General features: G+C 40.8%; 1 protein-coding gene across 1 annotated transcript in view; it reads left to right on the top strand.

Annotated features, from left to right (window-relative positions):
* Positions 1-2,008: 2,008 nt before the first annotated feature.
* The window catches only part of TRHR (thyrotropin releasing hormone receptor), a 49,023-nt gene continuing 38,655 nt past the window's right edge, over positions 2,009-12,376 (top strand). The window contains exons 1-2 of the mRNA XM_004000058.5: positions 2,009-2,253; positions 2,776-3,649. Coding sequence (XP_004000107.1) covers positions 2,861-3,649 — 789 coding nt within the window. The 5' untranslated portion in view covers positions 2,009-2,253; positions 2,776-2,860. The remainder of the gene's footprint in view (positions 2,254-2,775; positions 3,650-12,376) is intronic.

Genomic DNA, 12,376 nt, shown 5'->3' on the forward strand with positions numbered 1-12,376 from the left:
CATATGAACTATGACTTTTCAAAAGGTATTTTGGGTTGGAGATGGTGACATTGGGGCAGAGTAGGGAGGTAATGCCTTCTCCTTAGAAAGCATTTTTTTATTCCAGAATGTAAATGGCTAAGCAAGAAAAGGGGTGCTCAGAGTAATCTCTGTCCTCTAGTCCAGAAGGAGAGGCATGGAGGGCATCTCCTGTCCAGTCTGCTAAACAAGTTGGAGGAAGAAACTATAATGCTAGCAGAAATCCTGCTCATGGTGAAGGAACGTGTATTTGGCTCATACTCTAAGGAACTTGCTTATGATAAGGAACCAAGACGCAGATGGTTACAGAGGCCAGGTATGTGTGATTACTAAGTGAAGCTGGAATGTGTGACAGACAATAGGGAGCGAGTATGGAGTAAGGATAATAGAAGAGGGCACATCCTGTATCAAGGACCCCCACAAATTACCACCCACAACCACTACTCAACTCCAGGTGGTTATTTCTATTCAGGAATGTGGCCCCACATTTGCCAGATCTTTCTAATTTTTATGAGAGGCGGAAATTCAGATTTAGTACACAATCTCCCAATTTTGAAAAGTAGACAATAATTTAATTATTTTAAATCACACTTGAGCCTACATTGTATGAGCCAGACAATAAATGCCTCAAAGCTGAATCTGGGTCATGGGTTATTAATTTGTAATATGATGATTTGAAAAGAGAAGGAGATAGTCAAGGAGCACTTGGTGGTTCAGAGAGTGAAATTACTCAATATGATCCAGAAGTTCCCCTGCATCTTATTGGTACCTAGCATTGAACATGGCTTTGATCACCCCATAGTTCTGTATACTCAAAATCTACACTTCCATTGATATCTAGAAAGAAGAACATCTAAACATCTTAAAACAGAGAATCAAACCATTTACCATACAGGGAATTTGGCTAAGGGCTGTTTTTCGTTGTCAGTTAATAAATAAGAGTGGACCAACATTAACGTTTGGAGTATTAGGTTGGTGCCTGTGGAAGGGAGACATGTTTTCTGAGCCTCTATAAAAAAAACCATAAGGATTTTAGAGAAATAAAAATCAAGTGGAAGTACAGTTTTCTAAAAACAAAAAGAAAGAAAAAGAAAGAAAGAAAGAAAGAAAGAAAGAAAGAAAGAAAGAGAAAGAAAGAAAGAAAGAAAGAAAGAAAGAAAGAAAGAAAGAAAGAAAGAAAGAAAGAAAGAAAGAAAGAAAGGTGTGGTACCAGAGTTGCCCTGGCCTAGATTTCCACAGGATGCGTTTTCCACCTGGAAATAAATGAACACAAAACGTTGCTGGGTAGTATGTGTGGTTGGCATACCAGAAGTGGATGAATAGGGAAAAGGCACCCAGAGCAGTTAGAGAGATTCTAAGAAGTTATGCAGAGCCAGAGTTGAAAAACAAACTTAACAGATCATATGTAGGTTTAAATCAATATTTTTAGCTCAAAGAATTTTTTAAAAACTGATCTTTATAAGCCTCAGAAGATCACAGCTGCCATGGCTTAAAATCAATTTTAACTCATTTTCCATTCATGTAATATGAGAGGAGGGAGCCAATTTCACTGGTTCACTTGAGAAATAGTTTAAGGGTTTCCATAGTGGAGAAAGAAGTTGGTTTCAGTTCAGACAGATATTTCAAGCTTCAAGGGCTGTGTCTGGACGGAGAAGGATTTGCTCTCCCGGAAGTCCCATCACACACAGGGAGTGTGAACATATTTCAGGGCTTCTCAGGTACTGGAATTCCTGTGGCACTTAGACTAGAAGAGACTACAGTCCCAGCTGCCTCTGGAACCCTTGCTTGTGATTTCAGCCTTCCAGACAGACCGAGGACCCTGTCATCAGCATGTTTAAAAGGAAATCCTTCAAGGGGAGAAGACTGAATCAGTGAGGACTGGCTGGCCGGTGTGTGTGTGTGTGTGTGTGTGTGTGTGTGTGTGTGTGTGTGTGTGTGTGTGTCAGAGAGGGAGGCGGGGGGAGGGAGGGAGAGAGAGAGCATGTGTGCTCATTAGGGGACGCTCTATGATTCGACAGCCTCATTGTTGCTGCCGCTGCTCCTGCTGCGGCTGTGTGGTCTGTCAGCAGTTGGAAAGAACTGCAAGGGTTTAGAGGAACTGCAGGTCTGAAGACTGAGCGCTGCTAAATGGTATCCCCGTCAACAAAGTAGACGAGCCCTCCTGCAGGATTGGAAACTTGGACTTATTACTGCTTCATCCACCTGGAGAAAGCAGGCAGCGCCACAGAGGAAAAGGTAAGAGAAGAAATTGGCCTCTACTGGGAAGGCAGGGCAGGGGGCATGGGGAAATGGAGGCTCAAAGACTCGCTATTTTGTAGCCAAGCCATCCCACCCTCAGAGAGCAAAGGAGGCAAACGCTAAAATCCTACCAAGCTTCATCATTGAGCCTCTTCCCCCTGGTACATTTTTCTTCTTTACACTTTTCCCAAGCATCTAAGAGGTCTCTTTGTATTTCTTTTTCAGCGAGAGCAGGTATCATTCAGTTTTTCCTTCTGGGCAGTCTTTCAAAATAGGGAGCTTTCTCTGTTTCTCTTACGAGCTTTTTCTCCATTAAGAGGAAACAGGTGCCTCTTATTAAGCTGGTCAAAAACAGTTGCTCCTTCCTACACGAGGGTTGCCTTAAAGGGAGTTTTCAGAAGTACATGTGAGCCGTGTTACTGTAGAAACACGAGAGGTGAAAGTAGCGGAAGAGAGAGCTACTGTCAGTGACTGGCCCCATTTGAAACGGTGATGAATTTGGACTATAACTCTTCACAGGGGGAGAGAACCACTGAGATAAAGGCAGAACACCAGGAAGAGGATGTTTTGAGAAGTGTTTCAGAGAAACTTCAAGTCACTAAAGATGGAAAACGAGACAGTAAGTGAACTGAACCAAACACAGCTTCAACCCAGAGCAGTGGTGGCCCTAGAATACCAAGTGGTCACCATCTTCCTTGTGCTCGTTATTTGTGGTCTGGGCATCGTGGGCAACATCATGGTGGTCCTGGTGGTCATGAGAACCAAGCACATGAGGACCCCCACAAACTGCTACCTGGTGAGTCTGGCAGTAGCTGATCTCATGGTCCTGGTGGCTGCTGGCCTCCCCAACATAACAGACAGTATCTATGGGTCCTGGGTCTACGGCTATGTGGGATGCCTCTGCATCACTTACCTCCAGTACTTGGGCATTAATGCCTCCTCTTGTTCCATCACGGCCTTTACCATTGAGAGGTACATAGCAATCTGTCACCCCATCAAAGCCCAGTTTCTCTGCACATTTTCCAGAGCCAAAAAGATCATCATCTTTGTCTGGGCTTTCACATCGATTTACTGTATGCTCTGGTTCTTCTTGCTGGATCTCAATATTAGCACCTACAAAGATGCTATTGTGGTGTCCTGTGGCTACAAGATCTCCAGGAATTACTACTCACCTATTTACCTAATGGACTTTGGTGTCTTTTATGTTGTGCCGATGATACTGGCCACCGTCCTCTATGGATTCATAGCTAGGATCCTCTTCTTAAATCCCATTCCTTCAGATCCTAAAGAAAACTCTAAGACATGGAAAAATGACTCAACCCACCAGAACAAGAATATGAATTCAAAGACCTCTAATAGATGTTTCAACAGCACAGTATCTTCAAGGAAGCAGGTAAGCAAACCAAAGCCTCCAAGTCCACAGAAGAAATGTGGGATAGAGTCCCTTGCAGGATGGGGTCCACTTTGCCTTACTTAGCTGATGGCAAAATGAAAATACAGTCATTCAAATGTTTCACAGTTTAAGCTTCTGCTTTACATATTAAATCCATCTCTAAAGCAAGTAAAGACCTAAAAATAGGTGGGGAAAATGTGATAGCATATCAGCAGGTGTCAGTTTAGGTGCTGTTAAGATAGAGGGAAATATAAACAGAAACTCTAGAAATCCACCTTTAAAATGTTCGTGACTCTCTGGGAAATGTTATCAAACTACACCATTTGTGGCTTCTGGATATCTTTAAAAGTTCTATTACATGACAAAGATTTGATAAGGTAGTTTGAGAAAAGATGAGTCAAAGCAATAATTCTACAGTTGTTCACTGAGATATATAAATGAGAGGGGTTCAGTTCCTGGACTTCCTAGTTTTAGTGGGGAAAGTTTCTATCACCCTCTCCCCCAGCTCCCTGCAAAGTATCCCAGCATGCAGAAGCTGAAAAAGCACTTTGCTCAGGAAATGTTCTGATAAAAAGGCTAACACCAAGCTCAATTTGTTTGTCACAAAGAATGATTTATTTTTTTAAATGTCTGTTTTTCCTGGTAAGCATAACTAAAAATCCCTTTATGCTTTCAGATCACCAAATGTGGATGTGGTTACGGTTGAATAGTGGTTTTACTAGTGAATGGAGTGCAACTTTGTTACAGTAGAAAAGGCTTATAAGACAATATAGGAATGAAATACTTTTATACCACATACACGTTCAGCTCTATTTACATATGAACTTAGCCTTCAGTTCCTTTCCCTTCTCTGCTAAACACAATAAACACATGGTAAACATTTATTCTCATGGCTGAAAAAGAAAACTTGAAATCAACAGTACTGGCTCTCTCTCTCTCTCTCTTTCCCTGTATGAAATGCAGTTCTTCCTGTGTGCATAGATAGAAACTGAGGAAGCATGCTTTAAAAAGTATGCATATAGATTATACACGCTATTACTTCCTAAACTCTAGGTTAGTTGAGATATGAAGAATTTTAATTGGACATATGGGCACACACTGAAGTGAGCTACTAATAATTACAGGTGTTGTAGATATGCATGGCATACATAAGAAACTGTAATTTAAAAGGAGTATCATTTTAAATGATACTGTGAGATTTGATTTATAGAACATTTATTATTGAAGATACCTCGATACTAGACAGAGAAGATGTTGGAAGTGCCAGCTCTTAGATCCCTATTGCTTTGGGTCCAGCAGTGCTAGCTAATACAGGGCATGTTTGGCCATCCATTACCCAAAACTTGATTAAGGAAAATTTAGAGAGATCTGTTGTCCATCTGCCAAGACAAACATTAACAAATACATTAAGAAAGTAAAGAATATGTACATCTCAATTAGAGATCAAACATGGTTTAATGTCTGCAGCAAAGGGGGTCAGCAAGTAAATTTGTTCATTAGACTCCAATTTATATTCTTGTTATAAATTCTAAAAAAAATGTTTGCACTAATGTCCTTCTTTTCAATTATAGTCACTAGTACCTATTTTAAATTGTTAATTATGTTACATGTTCACACTCTTATTTCAAAGCTGTTACAGATAGTCTCTTTATACAGGCTGGGGGTAGGAGACAAAGTTGAAGATTTGGTCCCAAACAATCCTGGGCTTAAATGCCAGGGCCCTAATCAAACAGGATGACGTTGAATAAGCAGAACACTGTGAGGCTCAGTCTCCTCATTTATAAAATAAAGATAAATAGCCAGGCTTGGTATGAGGGTTCAACGAAACATCGTATGAAATGGAACAGTGATTAACACCTGACTGTCAATTAGCCTCCTTCCTAGTTTTGTAATCTGTGGGCAACTGTAAGAGAAATAAAGATTTGTTCTTTAAAATACTATATACAGTCACCATTTAAACAGCTTAGTTGTTGAACAGATGTGTATATGATATAGTACCCTCTCTAAGGAACTTTTGAATAATGAAGGCATTTGGGAATGTATTCGGAGCATTTGGGTTTGTCACAATAACATCACTGTCTGATAGCATTCAAGAGTGACAGGCACCAGATGTCCTGACATGTGCAAGACAGGCCTGCGCGTTGAAGAAGTGCCCTGTCACAAATGCCAGTAACGCCCTCATTGAGAAACACAGGATGGCATATAAATCCATAGAAGTGCATTTAAGTATTATGTCATGAAATTCAGTCTTGATTACAGATGCGATGGCAATTCAGAGAAAAGAAAGGAAATTATGGGGCTAAAGGGATCAGAGAAGGCTTCCTGGAAGAGGCGGCATTTGAAAAGGCTCTGAAAGAATGGAGCTCCTTTGCAAAGTAAAAGTTAAGAGGACAGCACTCCACACAGGAAAGGACCTGGCTGGGGTGAGAATGCTATGGGTTTTGAAAGGAGACAAGGAAGGGCACACGGAGTGGGATTTTTATGGTATTAACTGATTTGGTTGATTAAAATGAGTGATGTATTTGGGGGAGCAGTAAAAACAAAGATTGTATTAATGTGTGTGGGGGGGGTTAAGAGACAGAGAGACAGAGAAGGGGCTTTGGAGGATCCCAACTATCAGGCAGAGAAGGGAGTTGTGGGTGGTGAGCAGAAAGCAGCAGTCCGCAGCATGATTCAGGGGGGTGATCAATGTGTGGATGAAACAGGAGACCATTGGCAGAAAGACCACTTTGGAAATGGGTGGTAGTGGTTCAGGCATGAGGTAGTAAGATTCTCTATCAGGAGAACTTAAAGTAAGGTGTGAACCAGAGATATGTTTCAAAGAAAGAAAGGGTGAAGTGTGAACATAGAGGACACACTGGCTGGAGACAACACAGCGTCAGGGCTCTGAGCCTAGAAGACGCAAGTTGCCCTGATCGATGGGTGGGAGTGAGAGCCATGCAGGGGGGCCCGTTTTGTCCAAAATCAATGTACCTTTCGTTTGGCCTTTTTCTCTTCTAAAATTGTTCTTTTCTTAAATCTTCGAAAGGTTGAAACCTCCACCTACTATGACCAGGGTCTTTTATTTCCATATTTTCTCTGCATTTTTTTTCTTTCCGGCAAGTTTAATTTACATTTTAATAAATACTCTGTCTGGGCCAGGTCTTTCAAACCAAGTTATTAAAGTCAAATATGCATAGCCTAAGAGATCTCCATTTAAAAAGTAAATAAATGAGCATTTATATGTAAGGGACAAACGTGCATTTTCGTTTGTCTTCAACTTTTATCCCCCATGCAGAAAATCCAGATCATATCTTCCCCCCCTATTATTTAGAGATTCAAATATATTTTAGGAAACCGACTAAATATTTGGTAAATTCAATGAAATAAATTCAATGAATTTCAATGAAATTCAATGAAATAAATTACTCAAAATCAAGGCTTGGGCCTGTGTAGAAAAAATATTTTTCTGATTGACTAAATCTTTTGCTTTATAATTGGGTGTTTTGATATTGAGGGGATAAGGTTTAAATGGTCCCATTTGTCACATTTCAGCTCTCTTCACTCAGTGCCAATTCCCATGTGGAGCATTGTGTAGATAAAATATCTCTGTTACTGGCTGTATATTTCAAAAGAATTGATTGGATCCTTCGGTACTTTGGAGGCACAGAAACATCTTGGTAATGGACTGTACTATAGATACACACATTCAGTACAAGCATTTACTTTCCATAGAATGCAGGGGTGCTCAGAACATTGTGTGGATCAGACTACCAGTTTTCTTTTGCATTCAGTGACTCTAATTAGTTTCTCTTTTCTCTGGTGGGAAAACTGTGGAACAGAGTCCAAATAGAAGCTCTGAGCTTATGGCAAATTTTCCATTATGGGTTTTATTTGACTAAAGAAGCCTTTAAAATACCAGTCTCTGTTTCCATACATTTCTTACCAGCCTTCTACCTTACCAGAGGAACATTGCTAGCCCAAGAAACAAAGCTGTCCTTTTTAAAAAAATTTTTAACATTTATTTATTTATTGAGAGACAGAGCATGAGCAGGGGAGGGGCAGAGAGAGAGGGAGACACAGAATCTGAACCAGGCTCCAGGCTCTGAGCTGTCAGCACAGAGCCCGGCACGGGGCTCGAACTCATGAACCATGAGATCATGACCTGAGCCTAAGTTGGATGCTTAACTGATTGAACCACCAAGGTGCCCCACAGCTTTCCTTTTTAAAGTGATACATGCCTTTTGTTGTTGTTGCTACTGTTGTTGCTGCTGATGATATAAAAGCAATCATGCATATTATGGAAAACACGGAAAACTAGGATTAAGAAAAAGGCATCTCTTACTCCACCTCCCCAAACCACAGTTTATTAGCACGTGCTTATATTCTTTTCCTTATGTTTTCACTTAATCTTTTGTATATAAATACAGAAATACATATATATACATAAAATTTTATACTCTGCCTTTACATAAAATGTTGAAATTAATATTCTCAGGGAGAATAGCAGAGTAAAAGAAAATGGGTAAGACTGAGTCAGTTTCTCCTAGTCTTGATCTTTTTTAATCAATAAAAGGGGAATAGCAATTACTCACAGACTCCTTGTCCAAATCTAATGAGATGCATGTGACAAAATTCATCTTAGCTCCTTCCACCTGTCCCCTCCACTATCCTTCCCTCCTGTCTGTCCTTTCTCACTGATCTCCAGCCCCTTGGCACACCCCAGTAGTGAGATGGGCTCCTGGAAAATGGAAAACTGAGATAAAGAAAGGGCTTAAATATGTCTTTTCTCTTCTCCTCATTCCTGCCTCCGATTCCTGGCTCCAGTGCTATTTACTTTTTTTAAAAGGTGTTTTGGTTTTTTTTTAAGTTTATTCACTTTTGAGAGAGACAGAGACAGTGTGAGCAGGGGAGGGGCAGACAGAAAGGGAGAGAGAGAATCCCAAGCAGGCTCCACATCATCAGCACAGAGCTCGAACTCACAGAATCATGAAATCATGACCTGAGCCAAAACCGAGAGTCAGGCCCGCCAATGTGCTACTTACTTTTTAAAGAAAACACCTTGAACAAGGAAAATCCTTTAAGACACTGGAAGGGTCTTAAGAGAGGGAAAGATGGCATAATGGTATAATATCAGGCAGTGGTGCTGGTATTTGGAAGCATAAAATCCTGTAAGTTGTCTAGGCAGCTTCATCAATGGCTAATCTTACCAGGCAAATTAATGGTACTAAACTCTTCAGCGTTAAGCCTAAATCAGGGGTTTCTCAAGTTTTACTGTGACTGTTTCCACAGTTCCTTTTTTGATTTCTATTTGTTTTATTTGCTTCATTTGTCTGGGATCGATTTTATCCTTCATAGTACAAAGGTCTCGAAGATGGAAGAAAATACGATTGTTGTCACTTGGCACACAGGTATCTAAGTGAGCCATCTTATTTTTATTATCAAAGATTAGCTTTCTATTTTCCCATTCACATCCTGTATAAGGAAAGACTCTGTACATACCCCATAAACCAACTCATTGAAAATCCCTGCAGTTATGTGCTTTGTGTCCCTTGGTTAGATGAACATTGTTTATTCCTAGTTTTATATTTGCAGCTTCGAGCCATAATTTCATCAGTAGAGAAAAATAATTTTTCCTATATGCCTCCTATGTACCCCTACAGCATTTTTAATTTGGCCATACACACACACACACACACACACACACACACACACACACCTTAAAATCAGCTAGCCTTGATCATGACAAACTATTTCTTTACGTAGCCTTTTGTGAATTCTTCAAGCTGCGAGCAGATATCCCAAGCTCCAGACGCAGGAAGGCTGGGCTGGCACCATGTCTTTAGGCTCCTTTACCTTTTCTTTATGGGTTGGGGGAAGGGTGAGAAATATAAAGCTAGAGCAAGGTCAACACTAAGCAAAGTTGTGCAGTAGGGCATTTTATATTTGATATCTTCCTCACTTTAATGAAACATCCACTTATAATCCAAAAAGCACCTAACACTGTCCTAAGTGTGGAGGCTACAGGGACATAGAGAGACGAACTCTTCACCTTCAAGGAGCTCACTATTGACGATGTGCACACACTATCCTGAGCAGCCCATCGTGTTCTGGGTAGAAGGCACAGCATCAGGAGGGGAGAGGTGAAATGAGGGAGAAAGGAGGCAGGCTTTCTGGAGTATGTGGCATTGAGTTGAGCCTGTAAAGATGGACAGAAGGTCTAAAAGCCACACCAAGAAGACCAGGAGAGAAAGAAGGAACGGAGCCCAACAGAACAGAGGCTGGGAGATGGCTGGGCAGGTTCAGGGACAGAACGGTCTAGAGCTGGTGTCATTGCAGTGGGGCAACAGAAAGCAGTTGTCTAATGAAGGTCACCTGACCCTGTTGCATCTGACTCCCTTCTTGCCTCCACAACCCTGCCCTTTGTAATTCTCCCTGCTTTTATCCGTGCTCAGTTACGAGTCTGCAGCACGCAGCTCTAGCAAACACTTTGTTTTCTGGACATCATGTAAGTGCATCAAATCCAATATGTCTGAGACCAAACCCATTATTTTTCTTGATAACCTCTACCTTCCTCTTTCTTTCTTATTTGAGAGTCCCAACCCAGAAATCCGGGAGTCCTTCTAAGGTGCCTTCTGCCCTGTATACCCAAGTCTGAGTGATTCTAGCTCCAAATTCTCATATTGTACATACCCTGTCCACACCACCATTGTCCTCCCTCGCCACTGCCCACCTGCTCAAATTCAGCACACACCTCAGCAGCCTCTCAGGCTCCAGTTCCAATCTCTCCCAAATCATTCTGTACACTGCTCACTAGGGGATTGCTCTAACACAGAGATATGTTATCCAAGTGATTTATATGGTTCCCTGAGGCCTACAATTTAAACATCTTAGCATTAACAAATAAGATCCTGCCTCCTTCCTATGTTTTCAGCTTATACTCTTGTGGCTCTCCTAACTTATACTTTATGCTGTAGTGATACTGAATTATTTGTAGCTCTCTGAACTTGTTCTTTCAGCCAGAATGCCCTTCATCTGGCAAACTCACAATGATCTTTTGAGTCTCAGATCAAATGGTACCCCCAGCTACCCCACCAAGCCTTTCCTGAATTTCTCAGGCAATTTATATAACTGAATGCCTAGCTGTAACTATGTATGTTAGGTATTCTAGCTATGTTTCCATAATGATTCGCATATACTGCTGGTTTAGTAATTCTTAGCATCATTATTATTAGTCTGTCCAGCTTCCTACTGCCACAAACATCCTTAAGAGTAGGGTCTTGTATCCTCAGTGACCTCAGCACTGTGTCTGGCACAGAGCAAACTTCCAAAAGTCTGTATACGTAGTTGCGTGTTACAGCCAAAAAATACAGGCTTTGGAAGACTAGGTTGTTAGCGTGTCTTCCCAACTCTGTGTTGGTCACACTGGTTGCTTAAAATTGGCCATGGGTGTAGTTTTGTTTTTTTTTTTTAACTACAGAAATCAGCAAGTATGACAATTCTGTGTTTCCCCTTTTTTTGTGGCAAGCCAGCTGTTAAGTATTTTTCAGCACACTTGTGTGTGTGTATCATATGTAATTTTACATATATAATGAATGAAAGTGTGAAAGAGTACATGCACATTTACTTTGGGGCTTGGTCAATTCCAATATTATTTTGCTCCATGAAAAATCATTGTGGATTTATGCTACAGTCTTCTCTGCTTTTAATTACAATTTTCTTGCCTTTTATTGAATCCCCTTTTTTTAAAAAAAATTATTTTATTTCACTGTAAGTAATCTCTACACTCAACATGGGGCTCGAACCCATAACCCCAAGACCAAGAGTTGCATGCTCCTCTGACTGAGGCAGCCCCGCACCCCTACTGAATCCCTTTTTTATTCTAAAGTAGCCACACAAGCAACTACCCAGTATGATGGTGACTATGTGAGTAGACAGGCTTTTTATGAATATTTCCCCTCCCAGACAGGATAGGCTAATTTAGAAATATGGAAGACACAAATAATAATTTACCTTTTATACAAAATCCTGTTGGCTTTCCAATGAGCCTTTGAAATACCCTCTGTAATGAAAGAGTTGCACTGGACAGGATGGGCAGAGAGGCAGGGGGATAGCGCCTCAGGGAAGGAAAATAATGTCAGTAGATGTATAAAAATGAGAATAAATCTATCTGACCATCCCTATGTGACTAATTTTCCTAAAACAATTTGCACACATCATTTTCTTTCAAAAGGAATATCCCCAATATCCTCTGACTAGCTCTTAAAACTCTCTAAAGTCTGACCCTTTCATCATTATTTTGGCTTTGTTTTATCCATTATTTCTTCAATTCAAAAAACATTTATTGAGTGCCAATTTCATGCCGGGGATTGCTCTGGAAAACCAATGGTAGTCACTATCTTAAGGAACTTCTAGTGAAATATCAAAGATTGCCATTGAAGACAGTTGGAAAAATAGAAGGTTAGGCTGTACAGTGTGCAGAAGAGGCAACAGAGAGTGGTGAACAGTGTGCTTAAGGCTGGAAAGCAAGCCTCCCACAGAGTAAGAGTCACCTGCACAGAACAAAAAAGAGCAGACTTATCTGTATTCATTCCTTCCCCGTAGATTCAGGCATGTCATACCAGATTCTCCCGTACACACCAGTCTCATTTATATTTTGCAACCTTGCTCATGCAATTTTTTCCCACCTGTAAAGCCATCCCCACTCTTTACGCCACCACACCTATCTGTGCATCTCACGTTTCAACC

The sequence above is a fragment of the Felis catus genome, chromosome F2 (assembly GCF_018350175.1).
Source record: "Felis catus isolate Fca126 chromosome F2, F.catus_Fca126_mat1.0, whole genome shotgun sequence".
NCBI lineage: Eukaryota > Metazoa > Chordata > Mammalia > Carnivora > Felidae > Felis > Felis catus.